Genomic DNA, 20,621 nt, shown 5'->3' with positions numbered 1-20,621 from the left:
TTTTTAATTTATAGAACATGAAGCAAAAGCAGTGGAGTCCATTATAATTCCTTTCACAAGTCCAAGTCCTGTTGCAAGACCAGTCAAAAGTAATGAGTGAACAATGACAAAGGAATACTTTGGTAACAGTTCATTTGAACAGCTTCCGACATCTTTAAGACGGGATGACATGTGATGGACTTGTGATACTCAACTACACAACACTTGCTGAAGGATGAAGAACTGCCTTTCTGCAGTGCATATAGTTTTTAAAATGACACAGATGTTTGCAGATTCACAAATTTTGCAGAAGTTGCTCAAACAAAATGCCCTGTGATCAGCAAGGTATGCCGGAAATTTTGTGCAAGTCTTAAAGGCCCGAGTGGAATTGGGAAAAGCTTCCTTGAGTTCTGATCCAAAGGGGCTGGTATGATCACAGATTAAGGTTCACTACAGGAAATTGACTCATTGCCAAGTGCTGAATCCAACTAGTCAAAAGAGACAGCCTGGTATAGGAGAGATGGGAAACATGAGATGAACCTCTCAGGGGAAAAAAATGGCCAACCTGTTGTGGAGAGCGTGCCGGCCCTCAGCCCCGTCTTGTACAGTGGGCTGATGTAGTCGGCAGGGTCAGGGCTAAAGTTCATCTCGGGCTCCATCAGCATGACGGGCAGCGGCGGGTTCATCTCGCCCGAGCGCGAGTCGGCCAGGGTCATCTTCTCGTCGTCCCAGCGGCAGGCGTCCATGAACAGCCCGTGCACCAACACGCCGTTCTCGGGCGTGGGAAGCTATTGCAGGAGTGGGTGAAACGAGTCAATGATCAAAGAAAATTGCACGGCAAGCATGACTGCAAGATTAGGACAAATGCTGCATCCAAATTACACTGTGTGTAACCTCTTGTCACATTATGCATACACACACCTGGTATATCTCATGAACCTCACGTGACTCATTATAACTCATGTAAACCTAATGTTCAGATTATCAACACCTCAGTAACTTAGAACACACATGATGTCATTGGATGGAGCAGACGTGTTAAGGCCGGTTCATACTTCATGTGAAAGCAAAACACAAACGAAGATCTGTGACGTCAGATGAAATATTTGTGCCGTGAATTTGCAAAGTTGAATACACTCCAACTCGAGCATGACGTCAAATTCACTTCCCTTTCACGTTCACCTGTAGTAAGAACCGACCTTCAGGTGGGTGAGGATCCAACAAAAAAAGCAACAACCAGTCAACTGCAGAAATTGTGGTTGGACTTGTGGCCAAAGAACAAAGCAAACTCTATACACAAAGTCATTCGTGTTTTTATTATAAGGGAGATAATTATGCAGTTAACAAAAAAGAAAAAAAAATTTGCTGTGAAACAGGTTACTTATTATTTCAAAGCATGCACAGGCAAAGAAACCAAAGGTGCTTATGGCATGTTTGCTTAGGTTTAAAGCAAACGGGTCAGGAGGGATTGAGTCAATACGTTAAGTGTTCCAAGTTATTCCTCAGAGAGATGTGAAATTGCACAGCTGTTTGGAGTGCCAAAGCAAAAAGAAGACAGACATGCAGTCGTGCACACCCAAACCCACTCCACATGCACGTCTCTCTTCTTCTGAGGACCCTTAAACACTTTTACCCTGATCCATATACGGTAGGTGCCATTGAGACCAAGCATTTTCATAAAAAATCGCATAAAATTTGGTTCCCTTCATGTAAATATTGCTTGAAGCATCAGCTCTGTGTGCCTCACGGCTGACACACCAATTGTGTGCGTGTGTAGTCTTGGTCTCAAGACGCTGTTGAAATACATGCAACGATCCCCTGCCATGAAGGGCCTCGTATCACAACGAACCACAATTACCCAATTTACTGTTGTTGGTGGTTCATGGGCGATAGCAATCTGTTTTCAAAACACCCCCTCACGGTGGGATGTTGTGCACACATCTACAACTTCTTGAAATCAAGACTAGGGCAGGTACAAAGTAACACGGCAAGTGGTCAGACCCCACAGGGTTATTATCCAAATGTCTGGTGGAGAGTGGTAAGTGAGATTCTGTTGAATGAGTTTGACTGCAAGTAATTTTGCAACCAGTTGATCACTGGACAGATTGAGCTTTGAGTCCTCCAAAACAAGTAGGAGTTCAAACTTTGAGTCTGAGTAAATGGAGGAACTTTTTTGGAACAATTTGAAAGAAAAATCTGGACCGGATGTGAAAGTACTGTCACCTTCAACCATAAATTTCAAGGTGAACTTTGTGTGTTGCAGTAATGAAGCACACATGCACTCATCATGGGGAACACACCGCACAAATCTCAATGGCATGAGCAGACTGTGTTGACAATCTTGGTTACCTCTCATATGCAGCAAGGTATGAGACGGAGAGAACCCCCCCTGCTTTGTGTTGGTCATTGTCTCGCAGGAATCTGGGGAATTCCTTTCAGACATCTTGGGAGGATGTGTTAAGTAACAATAGTCTGGAATGTGTATAGGGATTGGACATGTTGGGGGGGGTACCCCTCGGTCTCATTTCTTGCTGGGTATATTTCCTCTGTACCCAAGACTTTCTTGATATTGCCTGAGTATACTGGAGATAGGTTGGAATGTGTTCCATTAGTAAAACAAAGAAACCAAAACTTTCAGATTTCAGTTAGTGGAGCTGGGAAAAAAATGTAAGGTGCAGAAAATTCAGTTTAGAAATTCGACATGCTCTACAGTTGTTATTTTTGGTGAAATTTTTTAAAAAAAAAGGAAAAGCTATTAAATTTTGCCTTGAACAGTTTTCATTAATTTAGCCGTAGAATGCTTTTAATGTTGCTCTGAGAAGAGGCAAAATTTTATGGAAAACTACAGAACATTGTTCAGAGATTGTTTCTTGCAAGTTTACCATAAATCCCATAGCAGAACCTTTGACGTGTTAATGTGCAAGTGATTATTGTAAGTGCATTTTCGGTTTGTTCACCCAAACTTAGGTCTTGTGATTGATGAATGGAACGCCACAACAAACGTTTAATGGGCACAGCATTTCTTCTCAAGCCAGTGATTATAAAGCTGATAACACTCTGGGGTTTGAGAGGTGGCCTCATGTGACCTGAGGACCACGCCGGCCCAATCACTTCAATGGGTGTTGAGTTGAGAGGTTTCAAGATTCTACTGATTATGTTGTGGTACATTAAGAAAGTGTATCTGAATGCTACTCATCAACCACGTGTTACTTGCAAGTTATTAAACCGGGGCCACATTTCATAGAGGTGCTGTGCAAAGAATGTTATCGAGCAAAAAACTCAGCCGAAAACCAGTGATAAGAGACACACATTGTGTGACATCTTGGCTGGCCACCAGCGTTTTGCTTCGCAAGTATTTACTTTGCTTAGCAACTCTACGAGATGGGCCCCCAAATTTTCCCCCCAAGTGCAGCTGCAGAAGCTGGTCCACAGAAACGCCAACTTTGCCAAACTGCTGGGAAGCGATGTGGGGTAAACATGGCCAGAAAAAAGGCTGGTCCATACTCGGGGGCAAAAAGGGATGGTGATTTCATGACGTCAGAAGCCGAACATGTTTTGACTCAAGCATGTTCTCGTTGTCAACTTTTTGTGACGACAACTTTGCTTCGCTTTTGCCTTTGCCTGAAGTACGAACCGGCCTTGACTATAAACTGTCAATATAGCGGGTGACATTGTCAGATCCCCTTTTTGGGGGGCCATCTGTCCCACAATGCTTTGCCCCACACTGACATTTTGGCCAAGATGGCGGTATCTGTGGGATGGCTTCCTATAGGAGGGAGGGATGTAAGGGTACCAGGGCATCCCTCAAAATCAAATCATCCAAACTACCCCTCATGCTGCCCCTTGGAATGACCATTCTTAACCGATGAGCATTGCCAGTGCACATTCAACCACTGAGTCATCCGGACAAATTTAGATGAAGGACTGGATTACTGTATACACCCAACATCCGTGTACATCAAGCATCTTCATTCCTGTGTATCTGGAGTCATATCTGATTAATGCACGCCACCGTTGGTCAGTGCGTCCCACTCCAAGGTCTCGCGATAGGGATTCCATGCACAGAGTTGCTAGCTCCAGCTGGGTAAGAAAATTGCGGCTGTGACTTACGACACTGCTTGCATCAGTGGAAGCCACTAGCTATAGAGGCTTAGGTTACTTTACATTATGTAGATGCACGTGCCATTGTGGATTGTACCCACGCCTTTGCTGTGAAAAGTTTTTTCTGCATATGCAAATCCTTGGATAACTTGAGCACTGTACTGCGAATCATGTCCAGTGACTTGACACAAGATTTGCATCGTAATTTGAATGTACAGAGCACAGCCACAGAGCTGAGTCACATGATGAAAGTGCATTAATGCTCTTGTGTTAATAACCAGATGGTACGCATTTTCAAAACACGGGATGGCATTCAATTAGCCCGAGCTGTGCATGGAATTCCCACCAATGAAGACAACATTGCCGAACTGACATCATATTAGGTGTCACACTGCAAAAGTCAAGGTGCCATTACTCCATGCCACCTGTGAAAACATTATGAACACACACACACACGATACTCACTTCTGAACCTATTTCAGACTCGTTCTGCTATTTTTTTAAAGGGGCAGGTGGGTCATTATGACGACGGGTGGAGGGCGTGGAAAATAGAGGTTTGGGGGAGGAGGGATGACAGTGAAAAAAATGAATGGACAGTTAGTCGCTGGACACATGCTTCAATGAAATAAAAAGGTTTACCATGCATGTAGAACTGAAAAACTGAAAATCGTCTTGGCCAATATGGGTGTTTCACAACAGTGCGCCACCAAGAGTTTGCAACGCGTTGGCCAATTACAATGCGTGAAATCTGTCAACCCAATGCACGTTTGGAAACGGTCACCAGATTTCACACCTTCTGACTGGCCAAGGCATTGCAAACTCTTAGTGGCGCACTATTGTGACTTTCCCATATTCATTTTGCAAATGATGCTTTACATAAAAGTGCCCTTTTCATACATATGAAGCACAGCTATTTTGTCTCATAATGCACTGAAAAGTATTAATATTGCAATCTCAAAAATTTATAACTTTTTTAAGGTCAGGCTTGCAAGACTTGCTTTTCTACAACTTTGAACAAGATACTTTGCATATGGCATGCACATATGAAATTAGCCTGATGAATTAGGCCATTTCGTGCAGTTTTTTGCATTTTTCAAAACTGGTTATACGCATTTGTTATAACCCATGATGTTATAAGCTGCGTTTTAAACAGCCAAACTTGATTTGACTTAGAAAATAAAAAACTCATGCTTTGAGAGTAACAGCCATGTAATGTATCACTTGTTGGATTTGCCAAGAATCAGACTTGACTGTCATCATCCTTGAGACAAGTGTGTGACTGGCTACTGTCAAAGAGGTGGCCATCTGGTTCATTACTTGTCGATTAGCCTCAGCATCAAGATGTTGCAAAGGCTCTGAGTCTATGGGCCTGTTTCACGTGGATCTGGATGGTGATCAGTGATCCAACGTTACTTCACTGACATAAGAACCCACCTACTTAAAAGAGCAAACCAGCTTTGGGATCACTGACCAAGATCCGGATCTATGTGAAACAAACTGGTCCAAAAGTTACCCATTACAAGCTCAAGCAGCCTTTATCCAAACATGTTTCTGACCTCAAGAAACGGGTATGCCATAGAACCATTTGCAAAAAAATCAAAGGCAGGAATGAAACTTCAAATCAATTTTTCAAGACTTCATGCTCCTGAGAACTTTTGAACGAAACTCTGAAATTCAAACAGACATTTTAAATTAGAATCAACACAAAAAACAATAAAGGGATAACCAGGAAACAGTAAGAACTTGATGCAATGGAAAAGACAAACATAGATGCATTCCTCAGAAAATCCCAACCAAATCTTATCTGAAAAGTCATTCAACTGAAATTGCTAACAACCAAAATCAAAAACCTCAACTGAAGAAAAAACCCCTGAATGAAACCCAGAAATCCTATCCAGCAAAAATCACATGGAACTAATGTTATTCTGACAGTCAGTCAGTTCAATAGTTCAACAGCCCTTGCTTAAAAGCGAAACATAGGTCATTTGAGATGAAGATGTGCACGCCAGGTCTGCCCCATCAACACACTCGTTCGGTAAAACTCACATTGCACTGGCATGACGTAAGCTGCTTTATTCTCGAATGACCTTGCTGTTCTGAAAAACTGAACTGGTTTATTCCTGATACTGGCCTTTCTCCGCAACAAGTTATCTCGCACAGCAGCATTTTTTACTAATTGAGTCACAAGAGGCCTGCCCCCTACAGTGCCATGCTTCCGTCACTGACTTAATCTGTGTACATGTATATCAACTCCCCGCTTTCATCATGCCATATTCCCATTTAACGATCAGCTCGTGTAATCCATGCCAAATTTGGGGTGTAGCATAAAGCCATAGCACCAAGTAACTTTGTTCACTGCACGGTGTGATGCTACACGACACTACGAAACATCTAACAAAAGAAGCACAGTGTAATAACAATGGATGCTCGCTGTTAGTGCGCTGTGTTTCTTTTGTTAGATGTTCGTAGCGTGAGTACTGGTCCTGAAACTGCTGCATGAACAAAACCTGTTATCACTACCACTCTACTGCCAAGCCTGCCTGCCTGCCCTGATCCGCCAATATCGTGCAAGTAGAGAGACCTGTACCTCTTTTTTTGCCACAAGAACGTGCCTAGCCTGGGATATGTTTGGGTGCAGTTGTGTGCGTGTGCCTGCCTGTCTTCCCAAGTGCCAAGTCGCAGACCTCAACCTTACAAGAACTGACGCCTTTGCTATTTCTACTTTCTGTACCCATCCCTAACTTTTTTGTTTTCAGCTTTCTCCGAAATGACCTTGTTGAATCTTACAAAATCGTGACGGATACAAGAATACCTCGAAACAAGTCAGCTTGCCCTACACTGTCCATTTTGTCCGTACACCTGCTACTCTCCTGTCTACCCTAGCTAGCTTACATCATTCTTAACACAGCAGCAAGTAAATTCCTCCTCTTCCTCGGCATCATCTCCTGCCTCTTTCCTATCCTTGGAGGTGGGTTTGTCCTTTTCCTTACTACCTGAGCCCTGAGATAGGAAAATATGCTGGTCAGGTGAAAACATAGCAAGTACTTCACTAATTCTGGCATAAACAGCTACATCACCGTACGCACTGTTGCTGTGACCTTGGCTGAATTGCTTTCCAGTCCTTCATTTTGCTAAACTCCTAAACAAAATTGTTTTTTTCAGGGGAAATGCCACTGCAGGTCAACACGAAAAATAAACAGGTCCTACATCACGTCCTACATTAACATAATCTATTATGCTAACTGTTCAGTGACCCTCATAATTTTGACATTTTCCTTGCTAACTCATAACATTACTGTAGACAGTCTCAGATCTTTCCTAATCCACAAAAAAATCTCTCTACCCAAAAAATGGGGAAAAGTAAATCTGAAATTTGAGTGAAGTAGCTAACCTCTGCAGCCACCATTAAAGGTTAACTCTAAGAGCATGGGGTGATTGAGAGTGACGCAGTCTGTGTATACCTCTTTGTCCGAGTCCGTGACCTGACCAAAGGCCAGTTTCTCCTGCTGTGCGTCCACCTCAGCCTGGTCGCGATAGTGGGGCAGCACGGTGAACCTGAAGTTGAGCTGGTCGATGGGGTAGTCGTACTTGCGGGCGTGGTTCTGCAGTGTGCCCGTCAGGAAGCCTTCAGATGCAACATGATATACATATACAGTGCAATTGTTACAGACTTGTCCTGCTGACCTGAATCAGAAGCCATTGTTGGTACTATCCCTGATCCCATGTCAAGACGGAATACAACGCATCACCCTCCATCTTATGCACCCATACATTTCATCAGTGAGGCATTGAAAGTTTGAAATGCGTTCGTCACACCAGATCAGCATGCGCCCCTCACTTTGGCCGGGAAATTACATTTAGCTACATTTTCTGCTCCATCTTCTCTCTTTTTTATTAAATATTATTGAAGAATGGTTTAGACCAAACCAAGATACCGCCAAAAGATGATATATGCATGTCTGAACACCTGCAAACCCTCACAACTCAGCTGTCTGCATTTACCGAATACCCACCATACGTAAAAATACGGATGTCTTGTAAATGGAGATCAATGGGTACAGCGCTTGTGCACATTGTATGCGATTTGATACATCTTGGACCAATCAGGTTTTAACAATTTGTCAACTTGCTTGTACGTCTCAAGTTAAGAATGCGAGTGACCTGCGCATGAGTGTGGTGCATGAGTGTAGTGTAGTGCAACTGCATTGAAGAGTTGCAGGGAGGATACCAGGGCTAAAAGGGATAAGCGTTTTGTCTCTGCAGTGTGCAGTTTACAGCCTTTACCTTGAGGGAAGAAGAACCCAGACAGCCAGTATGACTTGGGTTGGCCGTGTACGATCCAGTGCTGTAAGGTGAACCAAATAAAAACAGAGATTGACATTCATGCGAGTCAAGAACATGAATGCAAAATACAAAATATCCTGGTTGAAAATTTGGTGGTGAAGATAAAGTTGAAAACTTCTTGTGCACATTCAAATGAAAATAGGTTGTGCACATTCAAATGAAAATTGGCTCTACACAATTCTGTTCCTGCTCACAAACCCATTGTGAATGCAATGTGTATGTTCTTGGGTCTCACAGAAACAGGTCACATGGTGCAACCAAAAGTTCTGACACCGAGATGATCGAAGACCTAATACTTACTCCAACGAAGGAGACCCTGAGCTGCAGGTCCCGCACCCAGGAGGCCAGCGGCTTGAGGGACGGGTAAGCCGCATTGCTCCACATGGTGGGCACTTGGTTGTTGAGGAAGCTGTGGTAGACCCGTTCCAGCTCTTCGGACATGACCACCAGGCCCTTGATGGCCTTCTGGATGGTCTGCATCGAGTTCTGCGTAAGAGCAGAAAGCAAACCATGCAATCATTTATTCACTTCACACTGTAAAAAGATGCCCATCTATGTTTATACAATGCTTTTGCTGAGTGTTAAGGAATACTGCATGAATGTTTTATTTTTTGGGAGGGGGTTGAGTCAACTGGTCAGTGGATCAGTCAATCAGTTTGTTGGTCGGTCAGTTAGTCAGTTGAGGCAGCCTCAGCCAAATATTAGCTACAGTCTTCTTTATGATCCAATTTCAGCAGCCCTATCAGCCCCAATGTCCCCAAAGCGCGCATGTTGACAGGAGTACTGGAGGCACTTTACTACTCTTATTTTCTCATGGGTTTTATGGGAATCAATTCTTGAAATCCAACTGGTGGGTACACCATCACTGTGCAGTTTTCAGTGGTGAGCATTGATTTCCCTTTGATTATATGACGCAATGTGAACAGCGGAGAGAGTCAAGGGCAAGTTACACGCAGGACTCCTGCTCGGAGTCGGATTCTGCCTGATGTAGTTAATAAATGCAAAGTTGGTGATTGCGGTGGGTTTGTGTTCATGGGCAAGGTAATTTACTTCAAGTTTCTTTCGTCCATCTGTGAGGACACATTTTAAAGGTGACCTGGCCAAGCTCTGCTGTCCAGATGGACCAAGATGTGAATGGGTTAAAAAGGTAATCGAGTATTACTGATCTTGGTACAGCATTTGAGAACAAGCCAAACTACCAGCCAGTTATTAGAGCTAACTGGAAAGATGGATCTTAGATGGGAGGTAGTGACAGCAAAAGTACTTGAATTCTATAGCGTATGTAAGATAGACAACTAAATTATAAAGAGGGTGCTTTTCTGGTAATCTGTGAGACCATACCTTGATGACCTTCAGGAGAATGTTGAAGCGATCCACCTCTTGGCAGAGCACAGTGGTCAGTGAGTTGATGCGTCCCTTGTCATCCACCTTAAGACAACAAATTGTCAACAAATCAACATTGGTTCTGAATACTTAAAACTTGTTACATTTAACACAACAGGCTTTGTGTCCCCACTTGAGTCAATATTTTGCATTGTATCCTACTTAAGCTTGAGTAATCAGCTCATATCCTCAAATGAGTTCATACATTTTGTCGATAAGTGCTGGTTTCTAAGTTACTTTTTATCTTACAAATTGTGGAGTGAATCTTCTTTGATGCCTTTTTAATTTTGTTTTTCGACTGGGCATCTAACTGAGCTTGCAACTTTATACGTGACCAGCAAAATTTCGCCAGGCGGAAATGCAAAACGGGGTTTGTAAAATCAATTGGGTACTTTGTAAATGCGTCATGATGCCAAATTTGCCTCGCATTATTTGTGTTTGATGGAAATATAAACAAGGATGTATTGTTTGTTTATGCAAAGTCACCCGAGGTACGGGATCTGATGACAGATTCTGAATGTGTTGATTTGGAATTTCAGTGCTTTGGGGTTGAAGTCCTGATCTTGGTGAAACCATCTCTGCTATTAGTAAGGATGAGAACAATTTGAATTAAAAAAACACATCAAACAAAACAAAATCTCTTGTCTTATACTTTGACTTCTCCTTCTTCTATCAAGTGTTAGTTTCTTGAGCCCTCTGACTGTTAGAAACATGTTTACCTTGAACATTTCCTGGTACGCCTCATCGATGTCCAAATTGTCGGGTAGCTTGGCCAGGATGCTGTCGGCCAGCTCGTAGACAATGTCGTCATTACTCATGCCGCTACCACCCGACGCCATGCGCGGCTGCACTTCCAGGATAGTATTGATCAACTGCTGGGTCTCTTGACGCTGTGGAGCAAGGAGCCGAGAATACAACAGGTTAGTGAGGGCTCGAGTGGGGAATGCAAGGTACAAGTAAGCCATAACAGATCCTTACAAAAGTCTCGGAAGGCAATCATAAGTTGTATAGTCTATCCATCTCCAGCAGAAGCGCTCCCTCAGTGGTTGAAAAAACTGCATTGGCCGGGAGTGTTCATTTTCTTGCTAGTGATGCGACAGTGATGCGTGCATTTCCTAGTCATTCTTAAACCAAAGAAGTTCAGTTCCGACCAAAGGAGCGTCCACTGCTAATAAAATAGCGCTCTCTCTTGGTCCAGCTCGAGGCCCATAGTGAAATCATTATCTATTCTGATGAACTGTTGCAACAGCCCTTTTTTAATATTAATGTCCTGACTAGACTTGCAAACTGACTTGTGACTAGACTTGTAGTAGACTTCCAGGCTTCAGGTTTTAACACCGTTTTATGCACTGGGAACAGCCCAATTTAGAAATTGGGCATCAGATCTTTTAATGTGGTTTGTTCTGATGCCAAAACCCACCTGGAATGTGATGTTGGCGTTGTCAAACATAGCAAAGATCTCTGGCTCGTCAATGATCGGGAGATTCTCCACGTAGTTACGATACTCGCTCATGGTGTCCAGATCAGGACAGTAATAAATACCTACAAGCCGAGCCAAAAAAAAATTGCCATGACAACACGGACAGCTAATAGGTGCAGCAAATTTACTTTGATGTCACTGATATAAGGGGAGCTGATTGAGTCAGATGCTTATTTCCACCAATCAGAGGTGTGAGCGAGTCACTGGTGTCTAGTCTGAGTCTTGAGTCACTCAGTTTGTGTCCATGTCACTTGAAAAATCATACGTAAACACATGGTGTGCCTGGAATTCAACAACAATATTATCCACAATACCACAGTAGCAAAAAGTGACACCACAGTCAAGATTCTTCAATGCTAATCCCAGTCAAGATAGCTGAGTCCAAATCTTTCCCCAGCGTGACTAAATTTGAGTGAGTGGCCAAAACTGTGACTCAAGGAAACTCCAGTCTGAGTCTTGCAATCGATTCATACAACTCTACCATCCAAGACCCAACTCTTTAACAATTGCTTTATCTCTGTGGCTGTAATATGTCAGTCACACCACGGAGTGGCATATATTGCTGCACCATGGAGTGACGTTACGTGCATTGGACTTTGTGCACGTGATACATCAGTTAGTGAAGCGGCAACTACACAAGGCACATCACTTCGAGGTGGGCTAGATGGAATGTGAAAGCTCAAAGCTTGATGCCGACCCTCAAAGAGCTTGTCGACCAATAAATAAAAACCTGCAACTGCTCACCCGACTCGGAGTACTTGTAGTCTGGGGCCAGTGTTTCTGGTGAGAAGAACCGTCTCAAGATGGTGCGTAGACAACGTTGATCCCACGCATCGGTCACACGACCACCGTAGGTAATCTACAACACACAGGAGTAAGTAGGAACTGAGCAAAATCTTGGAAATCAGATTTGTACATGTAGCGCAGGCCAGGTTGGGTACCAGGCAGAAGTCTTTTTTCTCAATTATTAATGCTTGTTCTCTACTCTAAAAGCTGATCTTATCTTTTTCGAAAGTGTTTTGAATCATTTCAATCTTCTTTACTATTTAAAGCAATGTTTGCAGCATTAAATGCAATATGTGCAATTTTTAGTGAAATGATCTATTTTGCAGCACTTCGGAGAGGTAATCTTTCCCTGGCAAACAATTTTCAATGACTAAATGTTGTAGTGATGACCCAACAGGAGTAGGAACTCTGTGTAAAGGTTGATTCTAGGCACAAACCACTCATAGGGATAGATGGACTGACTGCTTACCTCCCCTGTGATATAGACAAGAGCATCCCAGGGTATCTCGCCGTCAGCCAGGAACATGCGGAGATTCTCCAAGGCGCACTCACGATCACTGTCATTGAACTCGTACTGGACATCACAGAGAGAGAAAGGATCACAGCGCTCAGAGAGATTCTATAAATAACCCCTTCCAAGCAAATGAGGTCAGTCCTCAGTTGTGAAGGACTGCTTTTTTTAAAAGTCAACAAGGCAGCATTTACTGGTTGTGATTCTAACTACAACATCTGGTGAAACTGACAAAAAAAGTTAGCTAAATCGCACATTTTCACCATAAACTTTAAAAATTCACAGAGAACTGAATTCATTAACATTTTGAGTAAAAGAAAGAGAAACTGCATTAAGTTTTCTGCAGTGCAACTGTTGGCCATTATCAAAAACTTCCAGTGCACTGAAATCTGCAGCTTTATGGTTTGAAGTCATCTTTCTCTAGGAGCTTACCTTGATGTTCCAACCAAGGGGGCCGAACTTCTTACGTTCCTGAATAATGGCGTGGAACAGGCAGATGCCAAAGTTCAGCTTTCGCCATTTGATTCCAAGAACTGTGGAGTGGAAATGAAAAAGGAGGATTAGTCAGGCAGAAATGGGCATCAAAATGGCACATGTGGGTCACGTAAAGAGGCTGCACTGTTTTCTTATTGCGCCGGTCTTCCCACCATACATCTCATCTCCATGAGTCTCCTCGACAGTTAAGCCATAGATGCATCGAGTGTTGTTTGGCTAGGGCTTCAGTTTCCTACAATAACACAGTGGGGTGTACCAATCATTGACACAGCCTGGCATCTATTAAGATGGTAGTTAGAAGAGGTTCCCGGGAAATGTGTAATGTTAGTGAAAGGCTGGTTCATACGTGGTAGGAAAGCAAACGCAGACACTACATTGTGACGTCCGATCAAATATTCATGGTGCTAAAAAATTATCAAAATATTACATGACGTCAAACTCTTTGCTTTTGCATTATAAAGTAAGAACCAGCCTTAAGCTGGCCTCAGCACATCGCACAACTCGAGGTTTTCCTTTCAGTATTTTTTAAACATACTTCCTTTTCTAATGTCCAAAGAATCCTGGTTATCAGAGCAAAATAAAACACAAGTTTCTTTTCCTTTTGAGGACTTACTGTGCTCTTCAAACTGCTGAGGGGTGATCTCGGAGAAGGCCCTACGGACGTTGGCCCTCAGCCCCTTGGGCGGCTCGTTGGTGACCTTGACGCTGTTTTGCAGGACGGAGACGGGGAACTTGGTAGTGGGCATGGAGCTGAGGAAGAGTCGGAAGTCCTCGTGCATCTCGTAGCTGGGCTCGCCCATCTCCTTAATCTTCTCCTCCATGGGCAACATCCAAGAGGCCGCCAAGTGGCAGTTCTGAGAACGGAGAGTGCGTAACAGAGGACACCACTCAATTAGGGGCACTTGACGTGTCATCCTTAATCCCGCGTGCAAAAATTTTGTCTTGCTTTTTTATTCTCACACTAGGGGTTTCAACTGTGGAGATCTGAATTTGCCAAGTAACGATCTGTGCTATCTTTGTACATCAACAAAACTCGGACACCAAGACACTTATAATGTTACAGAGGGTGGGCTCTAAACCTATGAATCTATAAAGACGGTGTAACCTAGAAGTGAATACGAGAGAGTTGGAGCTTAAAGAGAAATTGCTTGGACAGTTTCCTGTATCTCTTTTGAGCCTCAGTACGTTATATTCCCTTCAGTTTAACTCGGTACCAATGGCAAGCCAATATGTGAATATGGAAAGGCACTTGGTAGAGACACAATGACAAACAAATTTCAACTCACTTTGATTTTTTTAAGTCCGTAAAACAAAGACCAGTGTTAAGGAAAGTAAAGATTTATCAGCTGGACATGATCAAACTCATCACTGCTCTCCTTTTTAGAGAATAACAGAATGTGTAAAAAGTCAACTCCGGTATGAATTGTGAAAACACTCAGCCACAGGTTGTCCTGAAACTGCTCAAATCCACCCAACCTAACTCTAATCTAATGGCTGATGCCATGCAAAGCTGACGGCCTCACCCACCTGCAGGAAGACCCAATCTCCGCTCTTGGCGGCCGACTCCATCATCTTCTCGGCCACGGGGCCCTGGCCCTGCCCCAGGGAGATGGCCTGGATGCGCTCCATGAACCCCCGCTCCTTGGCAAAGCGCTGGAAGGCCCCCATGGGGTCTGAGCCCGTGCTCAAGATGAAGACCAAGGGGGTGGTGGGAGTCATGTCCTCGAACAGCGTGGCCAGGTCTACTGCGGGGCTCTCTACAAAGACCTTGCCCAGGTTCTCGTGGACGAAATCTGTCACGGCAAAGACGACCTGGGAAAAATTGAGAACAAGCAGCTTTGAAACAAGATTCCACAAAATTTCAGACTGGTGAAGTTTGAGAGGCTCAAACCCTCTTCTGAACATTCAGTTACAGAGGTCCATGCTGCACAAGATTGACCTCTAGGCTTAGGCCGTGTCGGATTTAATTGGCTATGGCTGGAAATTACACATGAGCCTATAGAGAATGCATGAAGCCACAAGCTGGCGGCTTCTAAAGATTCATGTGTTATTTTAAGCTGCAGTTTTGGACAGAGCCTAAACAGCACTTCTAACAATCACTGTAAAATTTGACATCACGAAGCATTCGCTGCGAAATAGCTTGAAAGACAGAAGCTGCAATCCATTCAAATTTTGCAAATTCACGGCACAAATACTTTCTGTGACATCACAAACCCACAAGTTCCTTTTCATGCCTTCAAGTGTACTGTAACCTACACCTTCAAACATTAGAGACATGATATCTACGGAGAAATGACAAAATAATCATATGCCAAACTTAATCCCAAATGACAGCGCTCTTGACGAATCAGGAGACTCTCCACAAAGGGATGCATGATGTGGGTGAAGCACCTAAGTCAGTAATGCACCGGTCGATGGTTCCAATCCAACGTTCAATTAAGAGTTGATTTGTTTGCATTGGACAATTTCACCACATTCCAACCTTTTCTTCCATGAAGCTCTTGACCATCATGAGCTTCTGGAAACTGCTGAGCCGCTGGTCCCAGTGACCCTTGACCTTTCCGTCGTCCTCTACCGGCGGAGCTTCCTCTCCCTCTGGAGGGGGCGGGGGAGGTTCGTAGGCCGGAGGGGGCGGGCCGTAGCCTTCCCAGGAGGCAGGGTTAGGAGCCACCTGCAAGTCAGAGTATTTAAAATTGTCATCACTCAGTCACATGAAAATGCTGACGTATTAAACTGCATGGAACAAACTGGCTACAGCTTGAGATTACATACAATTCTATGGGAACTGACTGCAGCCACTGCCATAGACCAGTGCATAATTCCAGACAGCAACTAAGTCATTCGGACATGGCTAATATAGGTCAAACTCTTAACACTCCTTATAGAAATACATGTGATCTACAATAAACGTGCACGCTGGCTGGCAAATGGTTCGTAGAAGAAACATCAAGACATTCTCAACCTCTTCAAAATGCAAAAAGCGCAATGTTTTTCATGTACAAGCTGAGGATTCTTGATTTCCCGCCTGCACTTCAAAGACAAGAGCGAAGGAGCCCCAAAAAAACCCCCTCAAAATACTCAACTATGAAAATACACAAGTTGCACAAGTTGCAAAGTGATCTGGAATGGTACTTCTGCAGTGAAGTATTCTGCCAAAATGAAAAGTGCTTTGCCAGTTTACAGACTCGTGTGACTGAGAAACCTGAAAAGATCACTTGAGCTGTTAATCCTAATTATGACTTCCATGGATAACTTCAGCTTGGGATCAAGAAAGCCCCGATGAAGTAGGCTGGTCCACAGTACAAGTTTTTCAACTGCACTTTGGGGGCATTTACCTCCAACCGACCAATCTTGCAGTGGACAGGGGTAGCCTGGAGGTCTCTCAGCAGACCCTTGAAGGCGGGCACCGAGTCATCCATATCAACAGTGTTGTTCCACATTTGGTCTGTCAGCCAGGGTATGTCCGGCTTGGGTGGGCGCTCCTGACAGATACACAAACACAGTGAAGAATACAGTAATGCAATGAATTCATGAATTAAATAGATAACATCCATTTTTAAGACAGGATTGGATATTAAAGAAGTTAATATATCGGTATTTGGTTGAGGGGTGATCTAAGAATTTGATTCCTTGCTACTGAATTTCAAAAATATGTTTCAAAGTCTATTTCAATGTCTATTTACTCAACAGCCCTAAGCTGGACCAAGAGAGGGTGCAATTTCCAAGCAACAGAGGCTTCTTGGTGTGAACTGTACTTCGCTGGCTCACAAACTATGAAATGCATGCTTTAAGGTCGCATTAATGGCAGCAAATTGAACAGTCCCCACTAACATTGTTATTTTCAACCGATGACAGGGTGTGTCTGTTCAAGAAAAACATCTGTTATGAACTGCTTTATTAAAAAAACAACGGGACACAGATGGAACTAAATGCAAGAATTAACAAGCATAGATTCTGTTCAGGGGAAATAGACATACTTCAGGTACAAACACACTAGCCTGTTGACCACCATCAGCTTTGTTTGGATGACTCAACACATTTCTGATTGACACCTGAAGGGTATCTAAATGGAGCCCCATTTGTGGGTGAGCTGATTGGGGGTTGTTTTCTCTTTTCGTTACCTTGTCCATCCCAGCTGCACCACGCAGGAAGAAGTTCCACTCCGTCTGTCCAATCTTCTCCTCTTGTCGCATGATGTCAGCGCACAGCATGAAGGAATACACGAGCTTGTGCGCCTCAAACAAACCTCTGAACAGAAAGGAAATCTTGCGTTTAGTGCAAGGTCTGGGCTGCATCAAAATTTTAGGGCCATGACTGAAAATAGCACATGTGCTTATGGAAGCCACTAGCTGACGGAGGTAGCTGCTAAGGCCGTGTCTGAAACGGACATCCAGAGCTACGACTAGGTCGATTGTCAGCGCATTTCCACATTATTTCCAATAGAGCGCAGACCTAGACCTAGCTCTAGACAACAGATTCGGGAGCAGCCTAAGCCGCTATCAAAACATGTGATTTTACAGTACAGTGCACCACCAAGAGTTGAAAGGCTATTTATGTAGTGCATTGAGGGAAGCAGTCAGTAAGTTTTAATTCCTAGCAAAACTGTTCCAGATTTTTTTGGGGGGGGGGGAAGATTTGTGAATGTATTTCGAGTATCAGTTTTAAGTTTCAAGATTGTGACTTTTGTGAGATGGCGGAATACTATGGAACTCAAAGCTCTGAGACTCATTAATATCAACAGGTAAGAGCAATGTTTTTGTGGACCATAAATTTTGAAGAATATATTGCATTGGCAAACCTGTTGGTGGTACACAGTACTGTAAATCACCTGTTTGGGGTGTTAAAGGGAACTTCAAAGTGCCGGTTATTAGGGGTTCAACAGGGGTTCACAGCTTAATACGTCACCTGGATACGTTAGTGTAGACGGCAATTGTAGTCTGGCGCAGGAGAATCTTGAGTCTGGTGTCCAGATCATCACTCTTCTCACTGCTCTCAATGCACTGATTGAACAACTGTTGCCGAGAAGGGGGGAAAAAATGAGAAAAAAGTGGACTCAGATGGAGCTTAGCAAAAGTTGAGGGAAGTCAGGACCCTCATTAGCACAAACTGTCGGTGTGACTGAATTAACTTTCTGAACAGAACTGCATGGACACAGCCCAAATGAAGTGCAGACCAAAGTGCTGAAACATATTAATGCTTTTGCTGCAACAATATTCTACATTGTTACGGCAGGGAGAGAGGTTATGCAGACGTCCGACTCTGCAAGGAATTGAGACTTACATTTTTGAAGTACTTGAGCGAGAACTGATACATGGGATCAATCTCGGCCAAGGAGGCCACCACAAAGTACATGACGGAGCCCCTGGCCGCCACGGGACGGTACTTCTCACGAGCCGTGGTGATCTTCTCCTCGGTCTGCTCTGCCTCCTTGAGACGGGTGGTGATCACTCCAGACGTAACCTGCAGGATTGCAAAAGACAGGTTCTTGTATCTGAGCAAAGAAATCTGACTGGGTGGAATCTGAAACAACAACTTCCTGAGATACGAGGCTGGAAAGTCAAGTTGTAGAGTGCTGGTGATTACAAATATTTCATACTCTTGTGCTCAGTTAACAGAAGGCTTTGAGCTGCTTTGCTCCCTGATCACTTGCTTTGTTCAGTCAATCAGAGATTCTTTTGGTTTTTCCGGCACAGAGGAGTGTGAGAGGGGAAATTCAGGAGGTCACAAGTAGTTCAGCTGTGTTTTGTACCTTGGACTTGTTCAGTGTGTCAATCAGCTCTTCATTGTCAAGGATGTTACCCTCCGATTCAAACAGCAGCTTGAGGATGCGATCTTCGATGGCCTTGAGCTGGTTCTTGTCGGCATTGATGCGGACGATCAGCTGGTTACGCTGCTCCTCAAGATCCGGCCGCTCAAGACGTACGACATCACTGTGCGACAAGCAACAAGAATTGTCATGAAGCTCCTCTAATGTGTGTTAAGTTTACAACATGTTTAAGTCTCTGGTTGATTCGACAAGCACAGCCCTTTTGGAAGTTTGAAGATATGAGAACTTCACCTTCTCAAAACCGCATTTGCCACTTTGAAGTGTGTAAAAGCTGACTGAACAAACAGCTTGCTCACTTTCAAGCCTGCCAGTACTGTGCCAAATTGCTAGCCCTGTTTGTTGGTGAAGTTTGAACACTGCTCGTGGTTGGCAGGTCATGAGAGGCCCATCAAATGCACCCACCTGAGCAGCTGATCCTCCAGCCCGGACTTGGTGACGGTGAAGTTGATGATGGTGACCTTGATGCAGACCTCCGGCAGATAGTGGGGGTTGGACATCTTGGTGGTCATGTAGAAGCGGAAGTTCTTGTCGTAATCAATGTCGCTGTCTCCCAGACGGATCAGGAGTCGCCCGCCCTGATTTCACACAACACAAACAGGTGTTGGGGTGCATCAGAATGTTGGAATGGAATTTGGAATGTATGAGGAATTTTTACTTTTCTGCTGTTACCGGCACCTGAGCTAGAGTATGCAAATGGGACAGGCTGCTTCTGCGTGATCCTTCAAGTATTATAGACCTAATAGGCTGTTTTGGGTGATGAAGGCGGTGGTCCAATTTGGAACTAGTTTTCTTCACTGACGCCATGTAGCAACAATAGATAGGTCCGTGTGACCTACTCATTTGATCAAATGTGTGAGTGGAACACAGTGCAATAAGATGCCGTTTTGTGTTCATGTGATACAAAGTACTTGAAATAAATTTTCATTTGAATGTGCACAACTACCCTCTCTTTTTGCCACTGACAGGGACTTGAGCAAAAATATCCACAGAGAATAATAAAGATAATGACCAATTAGATTGAAGTAGTGGAATTTCAGAAAATATGAACAAGATTCAGGGTTTCAAATTACCTGGACAAATGTCTGCTTCAGTAGGATGGGTTCCAGCGCCGGGTCCAAAGTCTCTCCCACCTCCTCCAGCAACACTGGCATGCCGATACGAATGGCGTTCTCAAGGGTCCTCAGGAAGTTGGCATCCGTCAGCTTGATCACCTTCAAGCCGTTCTTGGCTTCCCGGCTGCGGATCCACCGATTGGCCTGGTGGACAGAGCGATCAATAAAGTACATGTGTGTCATTTCAGCCCGTATCGTTACAGGGACCTGCTCCAAAACCCGCTCAAAATCACCATCAGCAGTTTTGAAATCCAAAGTGTTGTACTGGAGACGTATCACGAGACCATTACAAGACCAGTCAGAGAAAAAAAACAGAGTAAGCCTAGCAATGACAAAGGAATGCTTTTCTTGCAGTTCATTTGAATGGCTTGTGATTTGAATTCAGATTCGAGGCCCTGCAATGGTCTTGTGGGGTCCTGCGATCATTGGAATGGTAGTATTGACTGCAACACTGGAAATCAAGTCCTCACACTCCGTCGTGGGTCATCCTGTCTCGAGTCGGGAGCTGTTCACTTGTACTGTGACAAAGGCATTTTGTCATTGTGGTCAGTTTGTTTACTCGTGACAGAACTTGTGAAAGGAGTTGCAATGGATTTGACAACA

The 20,621-nt window shown here is 43.9% G+C and overlaps 1 protein-coding gene across 5 annotated transcripts in view; it reads right to left on the bottom strand.

The window, feature by feature from the left end:
* The window catches only part of dnah6 (dynein axonemal heavy chain 6), a 64,720-nt gene that overhangs the window by 1,764 nt on the left and 42,335 nt on the right, over positions 1 to 20,621 (bottom strand). The window contains exons 50-71 of one of the 5 annotated variants that reach the window (XM_087139662.1): positions 19,977 to 20,162; positions 19,309 to 19,481; positions 18,829 to 19,009; positions 18,360 to 18,539; positions 17,985 to 18,091; positions 17,201 to 17,327; positions 16,415 to 16,561; positions 15,562 to 15,750; positions 14,607 to 14,891; positions 13,693 to 13,933; positions 13,017 to 13,117; positions 12,543 to 12,647; positions 12,032 to 12,146; positions 11,228 to 11,349; positions 10,527 to 10,697; positions 9,766 to 9,852; positions 8,725 to 8,910; positions 8,365 to 8,425; positions 7,542 to 7,705; positions 6,973 to 7,080; positions 4,546 to 4,572; positions 545 to 767 (exon numbers count right to left, since the gene is read on the bottom strand). In XM_087139662.1, the coding sequence (XP_086995788.1) occupies positions 545 to 767; positions 4,546 to 4,572; positions 6,973 to 7,080; positions 7,542 to 7,705; positions 8,365 to 8,425; positions 8,725 to 8,910; positions 9,766 to 9,852; positions 10,527 to 10,697; positions 11,228 to 11,349; positions 12,032 to 12,146; positions 12,543 to 12,647; positions 13,017 to 13,117; positions 13,693 to 13,933; positions 14,607 to 14,891; positions 15,562 to 15,750; positions 16,415 to 16,561; positions 17,201 to 17,327; positions 17,985 to 18,091; positions 18,360 to 18,539; positions 18,829 to 19,009; positions 19,309 to 19,481; positions 19,977 to 20,162 (3,286 nt within the window). The remainder of the gene's footprint in view (positions 1 to 544; positions 768 to 4,545; positions 4,573 to 6,972; positions 7,081 to 7,541; positions 7,706 to 8,364; positions 8,426 to 8,724; positions 8,911 to 9,765; positions 9,853 to 10,526; positions 10,698 to 11,227; positions 11,350 to 12,031; positions 12,147 to 12,542; positions 12,648 to 13,016; positions 13,118 to 13,692; positions 13,934 to 14,606; positions 14,892 to 15,561; positions 15,751 to 16,414; positions 16,562 to 17,200; positions 17,328 to 17,984; positions 18,092 to 18,359; positions 18,540 to 18,828; positions 19,010 to 19,308; positions 19,482 to 19,976; positions 20,163 to 20,621) is intronic. The other 4 variants (XM_022234995.2, XM_022234997.2, XM_022234998.2 and 1 more) reach the window with 4 other exon arrangements.

The sequence above is a fragment of the Acanthaster planci genome, linkage group LG08 (assembly GCF_054643075.1).
Source record: "Acanthaster planci isolate LZ-2023a linkage group LG08, COTS_SCS, whole genome shotgun sequence".
Lineage (NCBI taxonomy): Eukaryota > Metazoa > Echinodermata > Asteroidea > Valvatida > Acanthasteridae > Acanthaster > Acanthaster planci.
The sequence above is the reverse complement of the archived record's forward strand: the minus strand, read 5'-3'. Positions and strand labels throughout refer to the sequence as shown.